The 19,964-nt window shown below is 36.3% G+C and overlaps 3 protein-coding genes across 4 annotated transcripts in view; 2 read left to right on the top strand and 1 right to left on the bottom strand.

Moving 5' to 3' along the window:
• Nucleotides 1–40: 40 nt before the first annotated feature.
• On the bottom strand, nt 41–10,538 carry slc25a40 (solute carrier family 25 member 40). The gene is made up of 11 exons (XM_081389084.1): nt 10,265–10,538; nt 10,041–10,148; nt 8,606–8,665; nt 8,416–8,522; nt 8,260–8,327; nt 8,040–8,164; nt 7,763–7,936; nt 6,949–7,058; nt 6,697–6,778; nt 6,522–6,602; nt 41–1,251 (listed from the first exon to the last, which is right to left on the bottom strand). Exons 2-11 carry the CDS (start codon nt 10,138–10,140, stop codon nt 1,118–1,120), a joined length of 1,041 nt encoding a protein of 346 aa, XP_081245210.1. The 5' UTR covers nt 10,141–10,148; nt 10,265–10,538; the 3' UTR covers nt 41–1,117.
• Nucleotides 10,522–17,654, top strand: dbf4 (DBF4-CDC7 kinase regulatory subunit). Of its 2 annotated transcripts, none has more exons than XM_081389083.1 (12): nt 10,522–11,062; nt 11,271–11,434; nt 11,781–11,972; nt 12,264–12,314; nt 12,422–12,491; nt 12,595–12,671; nt 12,920–12,965; nt 13,088–13,133; nt 13,218–13,349; nt 13,435–13,540; nt 13,633–13,748; nt 15,910–17,654. In XM_081389083.1, exons 1-12 carry the CDS (start codon nt 11,026–11,028, stop codon nt 16,709–16,711), a joined length of 1,839 nt encoding a protein of 612 aa, XP_081245209.1. In that variant the 5' UTR covers nt 10,522–11,025; the 3' UTR covers nt 16,712–17,654. The 2 variants fall into 2 exon arrangements, with proteins under 2 accessions (XP_081245209.1, XP_081245208.1); XM_081389082.1 differs by having other exon boundaries at nt 10,784–11,062; nt 12,401–12,491; nt 15,910–17,403.
• A 1,006-nt stretch (nt 17,655–18,660) lies between these two features.
• Nucleotides 18,661–19,964, top strand: part of adam22 (ADAM metallopeptidase domain 22) — a gene marked incomplete at its 5' end in the record, with an annotated part of 67,792 nt that continues 66,488 nt past the window's right edge. The window contains 2 exons of the mRNA XM_081388474.1: nt 18,661–18,766; nt 19,039–19,199. Coding sequence (XP_081244600.1) covers nt 18,661–18,766; nt 19,039–19,199 — 267 coding nt within the window. The remainder of the gene's footprint in view (nt 18,767–19,038; nt 19,200–19,964) is intronic.

The raw sequence follows: 19,964 nt of genomic DNA, 5'->3' as shown, positions 1-19,964 counted from the left end.
TCTGATTTTCATTACACTGGAAATGGAAGGTGTGGCACATTGCATTATGGGATGCAGTATGCCAAGCAGTGTACTCAGTCGTAAACTGCAGACTTTGGAAAATGTAAGTCATCTGTGCTTACAGAAAATGAGAATACTAACATTACATAAACTACATTTTTGCAGACTGCATGAGATCTTACGTGCTCCTAGTTTAAGCAACATTACTAACAACATTCTGGATCTGATTGAATAAAGAAATCAAGAGTCAAGACAACGTGATTTTAAATCAATCATTATTGAAGTACTTAAAATCTATTCATTTACATACAGTGCAATTGTTGAAAAAACTGTTAAAAGTCAATATTTAGCCATAGGGTTAGGAAATATATTAACATTTCAAAATCAGTTATTTAAGTGTCATCAGTCAACATGGCCTGATGACACAACAAACAGCTTCAGGGTTTTTTGGCACCATTCACACATAGAAATAGCTGAAACACCACTAAGACTTTTTAAACAACTTAAAAGGTAGTAAACTTAAAACAGGAAGAATAAAATCAATCACAATTATTAACATGACTGATGGGAATACATTTGGTGCTCTTCACAGGAGATAGACGTATTTATATGGTAGGGTTTGTGTTTCATCACCTTTAATCAATAAATAAATATCAAAATGCAAATTTTAAATTATATCTTGATTTTTAACTTTTTGATCTAAGATGAAGTATAAATCTCTTTTAAATATTTACCATAGAGAAAGTAAAAATGTATTTCACAGCAAATCTATGAACTAGATTTTTCTTTAGACAAGGGGTGCTTCTCATTTCTAATTTGTGCATCCTTGCTTCCTTTCCTTGCTTTCCAGCTCCACCCCGCTTAGGATGCGAGGGAAGGATGCAAAGATAGAAAATGAGGACAGAGGAATTGAAGGAAAGCTTATTTCTATATTGGAATATTCTTGATCACTCGAGCATCACTTCAAAGCGTCATCAGCTGCGCTTAAAGGATCTGAAGAACTCCATAAGCAGGACTGGACACCCCTGCATGATAGGAAAAATGTGCAGTAATCTGTGGTTAATTTATCTGGCCTGTGATCAAGTGTTGTTCTTATTCAGAGGTTTGCAGTGTGAGATCATGCGCTGGGCTGCAGTTGGGTCACCCCCTGTTTCTGCTGGTTGTATCTGCGGAAGAAAGCTTTTCCGAACTCATATGTGCTGATCATAATAGCACATGCCGGAGCCACTTTAATCAGCCTTGGCATAAAACCTGAGAATGAGAGAAAGAGTGCATTGCTGAGACATCTAGTGGTGATTTGAAAAATCAAGGTACCAAAAAACATAACTGAAAACAATCCAGAACCATATAGTAAGACTAAACAACACACACACACACACACACACACACACACACACACACACACTTTATAGTTCTATATATTGGATAAAAGTAACTGATCAAAAGGGCCAGTAAAAACATGTAAAACAAATAATAGTATATATTTTTTTTTCTTTTTTTTTTTTCAAAAACATTACTGACCCCCCTCCAAATGTATACAAACAGTTGCAATCAAAATTATTCAACCCCCGTTGCAAATCAGGTTTATTGGAAAAATTTACAGACTTTCAGCTGTTTGCAATGAACAAATCAAACAAAATTAATTGAAATAGCTCAACACAACAAATGTTTCAAGTGGTTTCGCCTGAAAATGCAACTTTTAATGACTTCTGCAGTCTCAAAATTATTCAACCCCTTCATGGCAAGCATCTTTAGTACTTAGTAGAACTGCCTTTTGCTGTTATGACCTGCTGCAAACGAGATGTATAGAGCTGGTAAGTCACGCCCCTTCCGCTAACCCCACTGGACCTCTAGGTTGAAAAATCGTCAATGCAAGTGAATGGGAGAAAATAATTATTTTCTGGTCCCGTTTGAATTTTGCCATGAATGTGAACATATGTTGTCTGTGAATTTTTAATATAATTTTTCGTGTGAAGAATGCTACAATTTAGCGGGTAGAAGTTTGATACGGTTACTACAACTCCAGCGATTCCTAGTTTTTACATCAGACGGGAATCTGAAGAAAGAACAGCCCATTTGGTTTGAATGATGACATTTGGGTACAAAACACACAGGCATCTCGATCTGTCTCCATAGATTATCGCAGCATTAGCACCGTGATTTGACAAGTGAAGGGAAAATGTGTTATGGGGTGACGTCACATAGGCGACGTAGTCTTTCTCGTTATGTCTTTTCCACAACCGCTAGCCGAAGAATCATACAATATACTGTCAAACTTGTAACATAAAAAATTATATAAAAAAATTCACACACAACATATGTTCACATTCATGGCACAATTCAAACGGGACATTATTTTCTCACATTCACTTGCATTGACGATTTTTCAACCTAGAGGTCCACGGATGGGTGGGACTTACCAGCTCTATAAGCAGACACCAGCTTCTGGCAGCGTTTCTGAGGAATCTGAGCCCGTTCCTCATGAGCAATGGCCTCCAGTTCAGTAATATTCTTGGGTTTGCTTGCTGCAACCGCCCTCTTCAAATCCCACCAGAGATTTTCAATGGGGTTCAAGCCAGGTGACCAGGTGACTTCCAGGACTTCTTCTGCAACCAAGCCTTGGTGGAATTTGAGGATTGCTTGGGATCATTGTCCTGTTGGAAGGTCCAATGACACCCAAGCTTCAGCTTCCTCACTTGACGACATGACGTTTTCTCCTAGGATTTCCTGATACTTCAATAAAATCATCTTGCCTTCCACACACATGCTGCAGGTTTCAAGTGCCAGAGGATGCAAAGCAGCCCCAGAGCATCACAGAGCCCCACCATGCTTAACTGTAGACAGAGGGTTTCTTTTCAGCATTTTCTTCTTCCTCGAGACATACCGCTGATCCATAGGGCCGAAAAGTTCCGTTTTTGTTTCATCACTCCACAGAACAGAATCACAAAACTTCTGTGGCTTATTTATATGATTTTGAGCTTTTCTTGTATTTTTGGGTCAGTACAGTAGAGGTGTACATCTAAAGTTCTGGCATGCGTTTAGTACAAGCCTTACTGTGCAGCTGAAACCTCAGTGCCTGTTGCCACCAAGTCTTGCTGCAGGTCTTTTGTAGTTACTCAAGGGTTTTTCTGAACCTGCCTTCTCAGAAATCTGGTTGCAGCCGTTGATAGCTGCCTTCTTCTGCCCTATCCACTGCCAAACAGTGTAACCACTGTTCCTTTAACTCACAAACTATGCTTCCAACTGTGTCTCTTGGAACATTTAGTGCCTTCTCTATCTTTTTGTATCCTGTTCCTTGTTTGTGAAGGGCAATGATAACTTCTCTTAACTTTTTGGATCATTCTTTTGACTTAGCCATATTTCTAACTTGCAGTCAAACGTGACACTCAACAAACCTAGCCAGTTCAAATATTTTGTGTGTTCTAGGTCAAGCACACCCGAGGGTTGTTCCATAAAAGACGCTTAGAAAAGCGGGGATTAAACTCCAAAACCGGACTTGAATGAGCCTAACAAATGAGTTGGGGCTAAAGTGGTTCCATAAAAGGTAATTGAAGCTCACGCAATCTCACTAATTTGATCCAGGTTTATCTAGTCTAGATAATTGCGTGTGCACGCGTTTCTTAAGCAGCCCTAGAGGTCGATCGTGGATCAAATCGATCCACCATCAAACAGCGTACATATTTTGTGCTGTTTTATGCGTTTGTGACATGTTTTTTCCCCCCCTCAGTTCAAAACTTACATTTTACAGTTATATTCTCCATCTGTAAATGTTCGAAAGCCATGCAAATGTATCCATTTTGCTGCTAATTTTCATATTGAACGAGCGCTGCTGCGCGCATGCGCGCCAAATAGGAGCGCAATAATTCTTAAAATCGGAAAATTCGGAAAATTAATATGCGATATTTTATAACACTAGAAATATCTTCTAATTATAATAATTTATCTTTAGGATGTTGGATAAGTTGCACTGAACTTCAAGCAAACAGAAGTACTTCAGTGAAGTAGCCTATAATTCAGGGAAGTTTATTTTAAGAAACTAAATGCCTATATAAATATACAAAATATAGTTTTGGGTATAGGACCTATGCTACTTAATAAAGATGATGTATACTTATTTAGAATGCTGAGAATTACAGCTTTTAATGCAATATTTTTTTGGAAAGCAAGAATCCCCAGTTTTAAATGAGTAGATTTAGTTTCTAAAGTACATTATGGAGAGGATAACATTAAATTAAGAGCAAATGTATACATTTTGAAAAGATATGTGCAACTCTAAAATCAAAGAATATTCCATAAAATAAAGGAATATATATTATTAACTACATTTTTATATAACACTCCCTCCCTTTTATTTCTAGTAATTTGTTCTTTTATTTATTTTACTTATTTAATATTGCATATTTTATATTCAAATAATATTACTTGAATAACTATTAGGAATTATGTGTCATTATAAGAGTTTGATATAAATATGTTAATGTTAAATTTTTATTACTATTTATTTATTGTTTTTTGTCTTATCCCCCTTAAATCATATGTAAAAGTGTCTATGAACTTTTTGGTTATTTTTCTATTCATGTGTGTTTTTAGGCTATGTGTTGGTGGGTATTATCACAAAAGAAAAAAAGTAGAAGGAAAAATAAGGAATATTTATTGGGGGAAAATATGATGTCTTTAAAGGAACTGTAAATTTTAGAATTTAGAATTTATTTAGAATTTTAAACCTGTGTGTATATTTTTATGATAGCAATAACTGTAAAGGGACTATTGTAATGGGGTAAATCAAATGTAGGCTAATATACTGTCAATTACTAAGCTCAGATTCATCTTACCAGTTAAAATTTAAAATTTAAAATTTGCTTTTGTAATTATTTATTTTTAATTTTGTGATTTTAACTTATGCTTTACAAAGCTTTTTTTAGATTGTGTTCTAATGTTCTTCTAATCATAAACATGTACTACAGCTGCCAAACAAAACCAGAGAGAAATGTATTCATAAATCTTTAAAACAATCTAATTAAATCTTGGGCACAAAACATTCAGCCAGTAAAAAAAGAAAACCTGTAGTATATATATATACAGTGCTATGCATAAGTTTAGGCACCCATGCTAAAGTTGACTAAAAAGAGGAATAAAAAATCATCTTTTGGAAATTGAACTTAATGCCTTAATTTAAAAAATTAGGAAAAATTCAACCTTTAAGAACACCAATTTTCTTTGTGAATGAATAATGTATCGTAAATAAATAAATGTTCTTCCTTAAAATACAGGGTGCATAAGTTTGGACACCCCTATGTTAAATTCCCATAGAGGCAGGCAGATTTTTATTTTTAAGTATTTAAAAAAAAATTTTTTTTAGGATACTATGCATCCTGATAAAGTTCCCTTGGCCTCTGGAATTAAAATAGCCCCACATCATCACATAGCCTTCACCATACCTTGAGATTGGCATGGTTTTATTTCAGTTAGCCTAATAGCTAGTTTGATTTGCATTGCTTTATCAGGATGCATAATATCCTAAAAAAAAATTTTTTTAAATACTTAAAAATAAAAATCTGCCTGCCTCTATGGGAATTTAACATAGGGGTGTCCAAACTTATGCACCCTGTATTTTAAGGAAGAACATTTATTTATTTACGATACATTATTCATTCACAAAGAAAATTGGTGTCCTTAAAGGTTGGATTTTTCCTAATTTTTTAAATTAAGGCATTAAGTTCAATTTCCAAAAGATGATTTTTTATTCCTCTTTTTAGTCAACTTTAGCATGGGTGCCTAAACTTATGCATAGCACTGTATATATATATATATATATATATATATATATATATATATTGTATTTAGGCCTATCTATCTATCTATATATATATATATAGGTCTATATTGACTAATTTATCATTGTAGCCTTATTTAAGTTGATTTTCTGTATACTGTGTATTTATTTTTGGACTAATAGTGGTTAATAAAGTCCAATAATGGTATGAGAGAGTGTCAGTGGTAATATCATTGTGTTCCTATTGGTCAGTGTTAGAGGATCTGTGTAACAACTGAGGCTTAGCCTGACAGTTAGCCTGCCCTGGACCAGGCTAGTTTCCCAGCATAAGTTGCCGGGGTAACTGAGTTTGAACTTTTTTAAGTTTGATTTATGAAACCGAATCTACCAAAAATAAGCCTGACTAACCGAAATAAGCCTGGCTTATACTCTAATCTTGGTTTATGGAACAGCCCCCTGGTGCAACTAATGAAGCCCTTGATTAAGACAACACCTTGATTTGTGCTGTTGTGAGGGATTCTATTAAGATGGTTGAATAATTTTGAAACTGCAGAAGTCATTAAAAGTAGCATTTTCAGTTCATTTTGGGGAAACCACTTGAAACATTTGTTGTGTTGAGCTATTTCAATTACTTTTGTTTGATTTGTTCATTGCAGACAACTGAAAGTCTGTACATTTTTCCAATAAACCTCATTTGCAATGGGGGTTGAATAATTTCGATTGCAGTGTATTATATAAATATATTTACCTGCAAATAGTCCTGATACTCCATTTTCAGCAACTATCCTTTTCATCACATTATATGTGCTGGAGGAGACTTGCGTGGACACTACACAGAGAATACTACACATTAATGCCATATACATGTAAACAGAAAGCTGAAGATCCCAATGATGGAAAATGACATGAATTTTCATACTTACAGTTCTTTGTTTGCAGTTCACCCAGTTCTACCTGTCGTTTTGTCTTGACCACATCAAATGGCAGTGTGACGATAGATGCAATCTAAAACAAGAAAATACAGGTACTTGACACATTAGGACACACTTTCATTTACAATACAAATGTGACGTGGCCAAATACGTCCTGGATACATAAAAAATGTTTTGCCTGTTAGGATCAGCAAATGGGGCCCATGCGAGCTCTGATGATGCAGGTGTAAATCACAGACTCACCGATCCAGAAAGCGCTCCAGCTGTGAATGTGATGCTAAAGGTTGGATCTGTACAGCTGTAGTATTCACAGAGCCATACTTTACCCTTCTCATAGTTAAACCAGTACATAGCTGAGGAGAAACACAGAAAGTCAGATAAGAAATTAGGAAATAGCAGCAAACATGACACATTCAAAGAGTCGTATGATTTGCTATTCCGTAGTACACTACCGTTCAAAAGTTTAGTAAGATTTTTGAATGTTTTTTAAAGTGTCTTTTACTCACAAAGGCTGCATTTATTCGAACAAAAAATATAGTAAAAACAGTAATATTGTGAAAAATTATTACAATTTAAAAGAACTGTAATGTTCTGTATTGTATCTGTGATGGCAAAGCCTCATTACTTCAGAGTCACATGATCCTTCAGAAATCCTTCTAATATGCTGATTTGGTACTCAAGAAACTTTTCCTATAATTATAAATGTTGAAAAGCAGTTGTGCAGCTAAATATTTATGTGGAAAACAGTATTCTTGTATGAATAGAAAGTTCTATTATATTTATTTATAACAAATCTTTTGTAACATTATAAATATCTTTACTTTCACTTTTGATCAATTTAATGCATCCTTGATGAATAAAAGTATTTATTTCCAAAAATCCTACTGACCCAAAAGACCCAGACTGGACATTTTACAACAGTTTCGAAACCATCCATCACAATTTACAGTCAGAACTATCAGTTTTATATTAGTTTTTTAGTATTTAGAATTTTGTGTTTGCAAATCAAGTGCTTCAAAGTGTGAAGTCTGTAACGTGAAGGCTGTGCGTGTTTCACCTGAGAAGGGGACGTCTCGGAGCAGCGTGGGTCCCCAGCCCCTCCACAGAGACCGCCAGCCCTCGCTGTGCAACGCTGACCGGATCACGGCACTCAGCTCCCGGTACGACTGTTTCTCAGCCTGTATCTTTGTGCGGATCAGCTCCAGGGGGCTGATTACTGTGGCCGAGCCCACTGACACATTCAGAAAACTCATATGAAGCCGGGTGCACTTTGATTTAGAAGGTCAGCATGTGGAGAAAAGGTCAAACACTTAATCAGTGGGGCTAAACATTACCTCTCGCAATAGCGCCGGCAAACAGTGGTGCCAGATCCGATCGGTCTCCCATCCTGACCTTGAAAACAGCACAGAGCTGATCGTAACTTGTGAAATAGATCACGGTCGCAGGCACCGCCATTATTCTGCAAAGGAAAACCATGGCATTACACGTGTTAAGGAAAGGTCAGTTGGGTTCAGACAGCAGCAAACATCTTCAGAAATGTAATAGAAAACTCACAGTGTTGGAGGAAGGCCACTCCAAAGTGATCTGATTCCTTCCATACGTATAATCTTAATAAAGGCATCCTGGAAAACAGAGCATTTGAGTATGTATTTAAACAGTATCATATGGTGAAGAGAAACTGGACTCACAATTTTATATGGGTTAGCTTACCAAAGTGCCGTTGAAACGACCAGGTGCTTTGTACCATGCCTTTGAATTGCCGTTCTCACAGACGCATATATGATCCATCAGGCCATTACAGTACACAAAACATTTTCCTGCCAGTCATCAAAAAATGAATAAGAGGTTTCAACCACATTAACATCTGACTTCATTTGAACAGAAAGCAGCTCAAGCATACCTTTGGGAAAAGGATTATTTTGTGCCTGCAATCTGATCTTCACCACATCCAGAGGTGTTACTGTGAACATGAAGAAAACAGCAAACATTATTATTATATTGCTATTTTTTGTCTGCTAAATGAATACACTCGTTCCAAGGTTTGGGGTTATAAGGTTATAAGATTGTTTTATATTTCTGAAAGAAGTCTCTTATGCTCTGAAATAGATAGATCCACTTCTTAATATTATTAATTCATCATTGTTATAAGGGTACGTACCAAAAACCTTTAAGCTGGCTGTTATTAACCCTTTTACTATAAAAACACAACTTGATCCAAGGGAACTATTTAATTACAGACCGATCTCAAATCTCCCTTTTCTGTCAAATACACTACTAATCCTCACAACTGTTCCTTCTTAGAGTGAAATGGTATCTGCGAGGATTTCCAGTCAGGATTTAGACTGCATCATCGTACTGAGACTGCTCTCATTAGAGTTAAAAAAATATTTGCTTTTATCTTCAGATTGTGGTTGTATTTCTCTATTAGGGTTACTGGATTTTAGTGCTGAATTTGATACTATCGACCACAATATTCTTTTGAATAGACTCAAATTATGTTGGCATTAGTGGAATTGCATTAGCATGGTTTAAATCATACTTATTTGACCGTTATTAGTTTGTAGCAGTGAATGAAGAGATGTCATACTGATCACAAGATCAGCATGGAGTACCGCAAGGCTCAGTACTAGGACCATTGCTTTTCACCCTGTACATGCTATCCTTGGGAGATATCATTAGGAAGCATGGCGTTTGTTTTCACTGATACACTCATGATACTCAAATCAATTTTTTTTTTCATAGGCTACCAATTCACAAAATTAAGCTGGTCCAAAACGCAGCAACTAGAGTTCTAACTAGAACCAGGAAGCATGACCATATTAGCCCGGTTCTGTTACACTGCACTGACTCCCTATTAAACATCATATACATTTTAAAATCTTGCTAATTACGTACGAAGCATTAAATGGTTTAGCTCCCCAGTACTTGAGCGAGCTCTTAACACATTATAGCCCTTCAGGTCTATTGTGATCTTAAAATTCTGACAAGTTGATAATACCTAGAATATAAAAATCAACTGCAGGCGGTAGATCCTATTCTTATTTAGCACCTTAACTCTGGGACAGTCTTCCTAGCATTGTTTGGGAGGCAGACACTCTTTGTCAGTTTAAATAAATATTAAGCTGTTATTTAGCAGATGCTTTTTTGATGCAAATAGATTTACTGTACAGTATTATCAATGGAATTTTTAACAGAAACACACACAACATCTAAATTATAAATACATTGTTTTTTTAAACAAAATTTATTGTCAATGACAAAATAAGTAGTTACAAAAAAGGCATCTAACTATATTATACTGTCCCACGTCGCACAAGTTAATATATTTATCTTACCCAACAGTGACGTAATAACTGCCCCAGAGCAAGACGCCATCATCTGCTGGAAGGGTGTAATGTCCCCCTTGGGTCCTGGAGAACTTTTCTGAGAGCTCATTTCAAAGCCTGCGATGCAGAGAAAGTTCATATTAATCTGGATTCACAAACTCCGTTGACTTCAATCTGTAGTGACTGACAGCCATGTGCCAATAATGAACCTTGTTAAACAAGCTCACACTTACCTTGCAAGTTGCTCCTAATAGATTTGAACACATAAACAGCTCTTATTGCATTGACCTTTATCCGTTATCATTACAACTGCCTTCTGCTGAGTTACCAAATTATGTAAATACTATGTAACCCCGAAAGACAAAAAACAATGTCATCAGTGTAATCCAAAAATATTAATGAATTCACGTGATTCATTGAGAGTTTCATGCTACTACACTAGTGTGCGCCATTGCGTTTCCTCAACAGCATTACATGACATGTGTTTAGCGGGGAGAGTGTTTCGGAGCAGCAGATTCGTTACTTCCGGCTATTTAAATTTCGCCATTAGACTCAATAGAACACTCATGTACGTAACAATTTATCTAAGTCATATTTGATATATTTAACAGTAGTTTTCTAATTTATATCCCACATAAAATTCAGACTGTTTATATTAGTGTAATTGACATTAGAATATCAACTATTTGTGGCGTCGTTTTTTGAAACATCAAAAAATATACGTCGAAATTCCTTTCATGAATTCCAAGATTGCAGCAGGTTTTGCATTGTGGGAGTGAGAGACCTCTCGAGCGGGAAAATGGAAAGGGGCTACGTCGAGTGTTTGTTATGAAGACATTTACAAACAGTGGAGCCATTTAACGCAGTCTTGTGTTTTTAGCTTAGTGTTTTAATCGAGCAACACTTTTGAGTAATGCTGCTAACGTTATGTGCGGTATAACTAGCTGGTTTAGCCTGGTTTAGGGCTGTAACCGTTAGAACTTAAAACTCCACGATGAAGCAAGAATCTTTCTCCAGGTGCAAAGACCGAGGTGTTGTGAATCTTTTTAAATTAACTTTCTATTGACCTGCATCGCCATGTTTTTTTTGTTTTGTTTTTTCACATAAAAGTAGCCTCTGATAATAACGCTTTAAGAAAATTGGCATGCTTTGTTGTTCAGTATATGTACTAAACATGTATGTCTGAATATATGTATATTTGTTTATAACGGTCTAATTGTGCTGTATTGATCTTCGCAGATTCAAAACTAGACGGATATAATGGCGCATCATCTACAAGCAAAATTAAACCAGCAAGCGATGCTCTTCAGAACAAACCCTTTAAAGGGAGAATATTTTATTTGGATCTGCCATGGAATATGAAAACACAACTCTTGGAAAATGACATCAAGACACTTGGTGGTGTAAGTGCTGTTTCTTGTCTTAACATTTAATATTTGAGGCTATTGTATTGCACAGTATTTTCACATAGAAAGAGCATGTCTTAAATTAGTAAAATTAGACAGCTGAGTTTATCTGCAAAACTATAATACGCTTTTGGAAGTGTACACAATGTATTTGTTCACTTCTCTTGAGTTTAAAGACTGCAATTTCATCTGCTTTATTTAAACAGTGTATTATATGTTTTATCTCTGTTTCTGTGTAAGTATAATGTGATGATACTGGTAGTCTGGAACTTAACTCATGATGATGTTGACCATGCACATTTCATCACAGATTAAGTAACTTTTTATATGTTCTGTTCATCAGACAGTGGAGAAATTCTTCAGTAAGGAGATCAAGTATCTCGTGTCCAGTAAGCCGGAGACTCGTTATGCCCAGCGTCTCCTGCCGGACTCCCCAGCGCCCAGTCCGGATTCGGGTGTCAGCTCTCCTCATCCCGGCAGCAGGAGGGAAAGCCACAGGCACAGGGGCAGCTCTCAGGGAGTCACAGATGCGACTGTAAGAAGCAATTCAAAGTTTCAAACAAGAGTTTACATGTTTTTTTGAACATGTATTATGTTAATAATTTACTATAAATTGATTTGTGATATTCTGCAGTGCTTTAAATATTATCAGAGTTAATAGAAACCATGATTATTTGCTGAATGCAAATGCATCCTTGCTGAATAAAACTATTAAATTGTTTTTAAAAAAAGAACCCAAATCTTACCGACCTCAAACGTTTGAATGTTAGTGTGTGTTTTCTGGGGGAAAACACTTGACATGTTTTGTTGTGCTGGAATTTTACAGGCAGCTGTAAGTCGAGGCAAATCTCTTGTTGAAAGAGTCGTTAAGGAACAAGTGAGTCAATCTTTATCAAGCCTTGTTTGTTTGTGAATGAACTGCAGTCCTGAGTAGTTTATCAGCGCTCTGAATGAATGATTTAGGGGTTTTCTGTTCTGTTAAAGGAACGTGTTCAAATGAATGGGATCCTGGCCAATGCTGTGGAATGGGGGGTCAAAGTCCTGCATGTTGACGGTATCAACATTATCACCATCAATCATTATTAATGCCTGTGTTGTTAGACAAGTGATATGTGGTTTCAGTATTTCACGGTGTTTCATGCTTGATGTCCAAACAGATGTTATTTCATACGTTGACAAGAAGAAAGCTAAAATAATTGCAGTGAATGCAGCTAATCCAGTGGTTAAAGGAGCTGTGAGTATTTTTATTTTTCTATTATTTTTCTATTCTTCTTTTGACATAAAGAACAAAATGAACAAGTTTAAAATTCATCAATTGAAAAAACTTAATGTTCAAAGTTTTTGGTAATTTACCGTCCTGTTTTAAAGACTAAGCTAAAACATTTGAACTTATTGATTTACTTGACAATTCCGCTTCTGTCCAGGGCTGCATATCTATCTGTTATTTCTGGGTATATTCAGTTTATCACTCTTCATTTTTAGGCTCGCATTCAGCACACAGAGAAAAATACATATCAAAGACATAATGGTAAGTACAAAAGAACCAATCTGTTTTAATTTGCTGCATCTTCCAGTAGAAAAATGTTAATTGAACACATTATAGCAATGCTTTCATTCATTTTAATTAATCATTTTGTTTTTTATTTCCAGCTGGAAGAATTCGTCGACCGTTTATAAAAGTGGAGGACTCAAGCAGGTGTGTTTTCTTAGTTTATTTTCTTGTGTTTTACCTTTCATGTTATTGGTCCAGTTTCATAACAATCTATAATGGTTTTTGCAGGCATTATCGTCCCATCTACCTTCCACTGTTCAACATGCCTGTGTGCAACCTCCGCTCTCTTCCTCCCTGCAGTCCGTTCCTGATGGAGGAACATGGAAAAGATGATACGAAGAAGAAACAGAATGAGCAAAGGTAGAATGAGCATCACTCACATGCTATGATGTTATTGTCAAGTTTTTGTGTGTGTTTGTAAATGAGAATCTGTGTTTTGCTTTAGGTCTGGTGGGGAACGAGGGACTCGAGGGAAGAAAGAGAGGCGCAGAGAAAAGAGGAAAGGGGGTTACTGTGAGTGCTGTGAGGTCAAATTTGACAACCTAAAAGCGGTACGTGCTGAGAAAAATAAAGTCACTCACAATTTTTAAGCTCATGCAACAGCAAAAACAGTGTCTGACCTGTCTGAATTTCTGACCACCAGCACTTGGAGAGTGAGCAGCATCAGGCTTTCTCAAAGAGTGGGGAATATAGAGTCTTGGATCGAGTCACCGCGGGACTGACCTGCGACCTCATGAACATCAGCACGCACTATAGAAGGTACAATAATGTCATTACAATTATATATTTCTTTAGGGCTAGGTTGACAACATTTGCCTATTTTCCATTTAGGGCTGGGCGATAAAACGATAACGATAATTATCGCGATATAATTTTTCTCGATAAAACGATATCAAGAGGTCGATAATGTTTATGCGCCAAAAGCCATTTATCCGCTCGGCTCAGAGTCCAAACGGCAGCGCAGCACGAGCTCACTAGAGCTGATGCGTTTACTCTGATCGGTCTCGTCACGAGATCCAGTGAGAAGCGCTTGAATTCAGCGAGGAACACAAATGTCTCAGTGATTTAAACCAGTTTAAAGGCAGATGAAACAGCGCTGACAAACAGGAGAAACACTGTGCGCAACGATACAGTCAGAAGGCTTTTCCGTCTACAAATTCCCATCATTTACCATGGATTTACTGTAACGTTAGCCTAGTAATATTAACTGCACCATGAAATGTGGGATATACATATTGAATTGTATTATATTATTAATGTAGACGATGTATTAAAGGACTGATGGAATATAATTACAGTATTTAATAATGTATTTACGCTACTGTTTTTCATACAAATACCATAGAAACCATAAAGTTACATTTTACCATGATAGTGAGGTTATCATGATCTAAATGCATGATACTGGATGACCAATGGTTAAGTTTAATAAAACTCAAACAGTCAGAATATTACATTTTACCAAATAAAAATTTGAAATAGCACATGCAGAAACTAAGAAATTAATTGTCCAATAAAGATATTTATTTTGTTAAGGAAAAATGACAAATGTTTGAATGGTCTACCTCAGATTTGTGAAATGTTCATCAGTTTGGCAAGTGTTTGTCCTGATATGTTCTGACAATAAAGAGTAGTTTAAAACCACAGTTAACGCTCTGGTTTCTACAACTTTCACTTAGGAGCAAAAATCTGCCTTTAAACTTGAAAGAAATAAAGATTTGACTTTTATCGTGATAATTATCGATATCGACTGATATAAAAAAAAAATTATTGTGATTTTTTTTTTTTTTTTTTTTTTTTTTTTTTTGGCCATATCGCCCAGCCCTATTTCCATTACAGATTTGCGCAAAACTTTAGCAATATTTTCCAAATGTAGATAAAAAGCTATTAATCGTTTCATTAATCGATGTCATGCGACTAAAACATAATTTTTTCTTCTCACGATAAGTCATTCCAAAAAACATGGCAACGGATGCTAGTAGGTTTAAGTATATCCCAGCCATTATGAATGGTCTACTTTTACATACGCCAGGTGACCTGTAAATGCGAAAAAACTGTTTACATTGCAGTTTTCGAGGTATTCTTTTTTCGAATTGCCTGAAAAACCACCTCATGCGAAAGGTAAAAACTTTTTTTGTGCTATATGGGAGTTTTTGCGAAATGGACTTTTCCATTCTGCGTATTTTCAATTCACAATTTCCATTTGCGTAATTTAAAATGGTAATGGAAACGGAGCTATTGATTTTTCTATTTTAATTTATCTTCATTTTGATTAAACGATATTGATTCTTAAATTCCAAAATCTGTTTTTTATTGATGTATCAACAAAACTTTACCATTATTTGTAGCTCTCCTCTCATCAATAATCGCAATAAGCATTGTATTTTACTTTTGATATGCAAAAAAGTCTCAGCTTTCAAATAACTGAGATGATATGAACCAATCATCTTTTCCTTTTTACTAATAGGTATAACATGAACTGAAAGAAATTAACTGAAATCAGTGTTTCAACCATGTAAAGATTACAATAAAACAATATGGTGACGTTACAGTAACTTTTAGGAAATTCATTCAGTTTCCATAACTCCTTAGTTAGCTAGAGTTGGTGATGTCTTAATTATTTTATGTATGAATAAATCTATCATTAAAAACATGTTTTTATGACAGCCACCATTTAAATGTTTATTTCAATAACAAATTGGGGTAGAAGCATAAAAATGATTTGTGCAAAAGGTAAAAAATGAAAATACAGTAAAAGGTGGCTGCTGTTTCATCTCCAAATTAATCTATATTGAATCAAGAGCTTGAGCAATGGAATTGAATCGATTTGTGAAATCTGTCAATACCCAGCCATATTTTATTTGCTTATTGTTATTTACTTGCCTTATAACAGCGCCATGTCAATGTCTCTCTGCCATAGGGTGAAATGCAGTACATCAACCCCTCTTCTGTGTGCTGAAGCCATGTTGCCAGTAAAGGAAGATGTGGGATCTGTGACTGGTGATTGGAAACAGGAAAGCGAGGGTTCTTTGCTTTGGGATTCTACAGCAAAGCACTGTCTCTCAGAACAGACCATAGGAAAACCTCTGCTGGTTCGCAAACGCAGCAGGGGCCAGTGTGAATTCCCTTCTAGCAACAGGAACGGCTTGTTTGACCAGTCCGACATTCCGGAGAAGTCCCAGTCCAAGCGTGGATCCTTTGAGTGGGAGTTCCACTTGCGATCTGCTGTGCGGAAATCTGAAGGTGCATCTTTTCTCAGCAGAGAGCAGAACTGTGACTCTAATGCACTTGAATGCAGGACAGACCAACAAACCAGGAAAAACCCTGACGCACACCCAGCTCAAGAGTTCAATGAAAGAAACCAAGAAACAATAACTGGAAATGAATATTTTAGGACTAACTGCAGTGAAATGTATACGCAAAGTATGCCTGAAAATCAAGTTGAAAATTCAGCTCTTTGGCCTTTAGCCAGCACAGAACCCGAACCGGACCGTGACAGCCCCTTTAATTCACTGCAACGGAAGGTTCGGAACGTCAGACCCAGAAGAAGAAAGCAAGTACCAGCCTTGCACATCGAATCTAGTAAAGAGAGAGAATCATTGGGCTCTCTTTCACTTGTTAAACCTGTACAGGAGTGTGAGAGCCCCCCAGTGTCTATCCCAGACCTGTGGGATCTCTTTCAGTCCAGTGACAACATCGATGAAGACTTTAAGGGTTTTTGAGATTAATGCTGGGTAGAAAAAATGGAACAACAACAATTGAACAATTGAGTGGACAACACATATGTATGTGTTATAAAAAAAGTTATTACTATGCCAAATAATATATATTAATATATGTGTTTTTCAGTAAAATGGAAACCTGCATTCTCACCATACAGGCTTTAAAAGAAAACTTTGATTATAGACTGGAAAAATACATACTGACTATATATATATGGAAAAATGAGTGGAGCTACACAGTGAGTATGTACATTTATGTTGTGCATGTTATTGAAGTATATAACACCCATGATACTGTCTTGAAATGATTTCCTGATTCCTGTATTAAAGTGAAAATATTTTTTACATAGGTTTTTTTTTCTTTTCTTTGTTTTTGTGTCTGTGTATATCATGGTTATAAGCATATGTCCTTGGCACACTTTTATTTTAGAAAACTTCTTATTTGGCATGGGTATCTAATTTTTAAATCTCCAGATTGGTTGGTCCAAACTCTGTGTTTCAAGCCTTCAGTACAATTAACATTCAGTATACAGTACTGTTCAAATGTCTGGGGTCAGTAAGATATGTGTATAATAAATGAATGCATTTATTTATCAAGGATGCGGTAAATTTATCAAAAGTCACTAGAAAACAGTCATTTAAAATGTAAAATTACAATATTACTGTTTTATTGTTTTTGATCAAATAAATGCAAAAAAAAAAAAAAAAACATTTAATAATTTGTGACCCTGGATCACAAAACCAGTCATAAGTCGCACAGGTATATTTGTGGCAATAGCCAACAATACATTGTATGGGTCAAAATTATCGATTTTTCTTTTATGCCAAAAATCATTTGGATATTAAGTAGATCATGTTCCAAGTAAATTTCCTACCGTACATATATAAAACATTTCTTTTTGTGAGTGAATGCAGCACAATCGTGAACATAAATGGACAAATTTAAAAGCGATTTTCTCAATGTTTTAATTTTTTTGCACCCTCAGATTTCAAATATTAAAATAGTTGTATCTCGACCAAATATTGTCCTATCCTAACAAACCATACGTCCATGGAAAGCTTATTTATTCAGATTTCAGATTATGTATAAATCTTAGTTTTAAAAAATTGACCTATGTGACTGGTTTTGTGGCCCAGGGTCACATTTTAACAACCCCAAATTTGGAAAGGTACTGTATGTAGTCCAATTAACAAATTCTGTATATGGCATTAAGAATAAACAATGTGTTTAATCCCAGGACATGGTTTTAAACAAATTATAAAACCTTTGGGTTTGTTTCGAATGGCTATAAAGAAAGCTATCTTTACTGGTTAATGTGAAAATAAAATTATAAGTGGATAAAACATTATTTCCTGGTGTAAATGATATACATTATTGCATACTACCAATATACATGATCAATGATTTAACCAAATGTCTTGTGATATGTATGCGTTATGTTCTACTTCGTGGTAATATATTCATAAAATGGTATATAACCATTAATAATTGGTAATATCCACATCAACCTCTATGTTTGGCTGTTCTTGTGCTCCATACGGGATCATTTTCTGTTTGTCGCAGAAGGTGACAGCAGGTGGAGCGCGCACTACACTACCCGTCATCCCGCGTGCAGATCGCTCATGCATATTTATGAGTCGTTTCTGCAGTGAGGCGGCTGGACATTATTGATGTCTTGCTGAGGAGGTGGCGGTTTCTGCTCGGTGGAGGAAAAAAAGGGGGCCTGATTTTAGTTTTCCAGAACGCACCCGCCTTCGACCAGTCATCCGCCCGCTGCTCGCGCAACCAGCGTCTCGATGCAGTTGCTGCTCGCGCGTCACTAATGGCAACCAGCGCGCGAGAGGATGTGTGTGCCTTCTTGAGGGAAACTGAAAACCGAGTATAACTTTGGATTTTACTCTTATATCGAATAATTTGGGATATGATTAGCCGCGATTTTATGAACCGAATGGATGCGGGAATGATGCCTCTCCGTGTCGGGAATTCCTTTCTGTGTCTCTTTGTAGCGGTGATGAGCTCTGTGGTTCATACCAGCATCTCACTGCCTCATTACGGTGAGGGTGTATTTTTATTACGTGTTTATTTTATATATGTGTATTTTCATCATGAAACAAATTCATTATCATATTAGTGCCGTATTTTAATCATAGTAGCCTAATTATCCGTTCAGGTAATGTAAACAGATGTAACGTTACTTAACGGTAAACGACCCTGAGGCGTGATTTATCATTGTTTATCTTGACTATTATGTCAAGTTTCATACGTGTAACTCAGAATGAAAATGTGTAATTGTTAAAAATAGGCTACTGTGTTTTTATTATTGTAGGAGACGCCTTGGTAAAGACAAGGGCTCGGCGTGATGACGCTAGGTTCCTCGGGAAGGAGAGCACGGTACCGGTCCGGTTGATGTACCGAATAGACGGAGACACTCAGACGCCTCATGATGTTCTGAACACACGGGTCCGAACGAGCTCTGACAGTAAACAGGTGTGTATTGTTTCATCTCATGTTAGCATGTCATCTGTGTGTCATATAGGGATGCTCTCTCCTCCCGTTGCCATTGGAGACGCGCTGCTCTTCAAATGATGTGTATGTTTTTCTCTTTTACTCTCTTTCTGAGTCTTGTAGTCTGACTCTGGGTGGTCTGAGAGCCCCGCGCAGTTAATTCCAGTCATTTAAGGGTGATCTAATGAACCAAAACAACACATCTCTGGAAGATGCTGATGCTTAGGCCTCCTGAGGCATCTTGTGGCATCACAGCTTTGGAAACACAAAGGACACAGAAAGAACAAATGAGCAGCTCGCCAGCTCCTGTGTTGGAGCATTATCAGTCTAAATCAATAGTGCATTATGCTTTTTTACATTATTATATAGCACAGAAATGTCAGAAACTGATTACCTACTGCTATAACTCCTTTTGTTATTCAGCAAAACACTGCATCAGGGACTCAAAACCTGGGCCATGATGATAAAAGGAAAACAATAAACTGGCAAATGTACTTTGTATTTGGTTTCTCAGTTGAGCGTGTAATGCTATAAGAGGTTTATGGACTTGCTATTTCTTTTGTTCTTGCTTCGCCTGGCCTGAAAGATAGTGAATAAGACTCTGAGAGTGAACTGATATCACATCAAGTCATATTAATTAGCTATTTAATGTTTGAAAGTAACGCTACACATTTAGAAATGTATATATTAATGCTGTCAAATTAATTAATCGCGATCAATCGCATGTAATATAAAAGTTTGTGTACA

This window comes from Scardinius erythrophthalmus (genome assembly GCF_964197995.2).
Source record: "Scardinius erythrophthalmus genome assembly, chromosome: 16".
NCBI lineage: Eukaryota > Metazoa > Chordata > Actinopteri > Cypriniformes > Leuciscidae > Scardinius > Scardinius erythrophthalmus.
This window is presented reverse-complemented; position numbering and strand designations above follow the sequence as displayed.

Bases quoted from the DNA above. Each gene is read 5' to 3' on its own strand.
- slc25a40 (XM_081389084.1), bottom strand. From the start codon at position 10,140: ATGAGCTCTCAGAAAAGTTCTCCAGGACCCAAGGGGGACATTACACCC. The intron at 6,779-6,948 runs GTGAGTCTGTGA...TTCTTGTTTTAG, and splicing joins CTGGAGCGCTTTCTGGATCG to ATTGCATCTATCGTCACACT. The intron at 1,252-6,521 runs GTAAATATATTT...TCTCATTCTCAG, and splicing joins AGTATCAGGACTATTTGCAG to GTTTTATGCCAAGGCTGATT.
- dbf4 (XM_081389082.1), top strand. From the start codon at position 11,026: ATGAAGCAAGAATCTTTCTCCAGGTGCAAAGACCGAG. The intron at 12,315-12,400 runs GTGAGTCAATCT...TGAATGATTTAG, and splicing joins AAAGAGTCGTTAAGGAACAA to GGGTTTTCTGTTCTGTTAAA. The intron at 13,134-13,217 runs GTGTGTTTTCTT...TGGTTTTTGCAG, and splicing joins AAAGTGGAGGACTCAAGCAG to GCATTATCGTCCCATCTACC.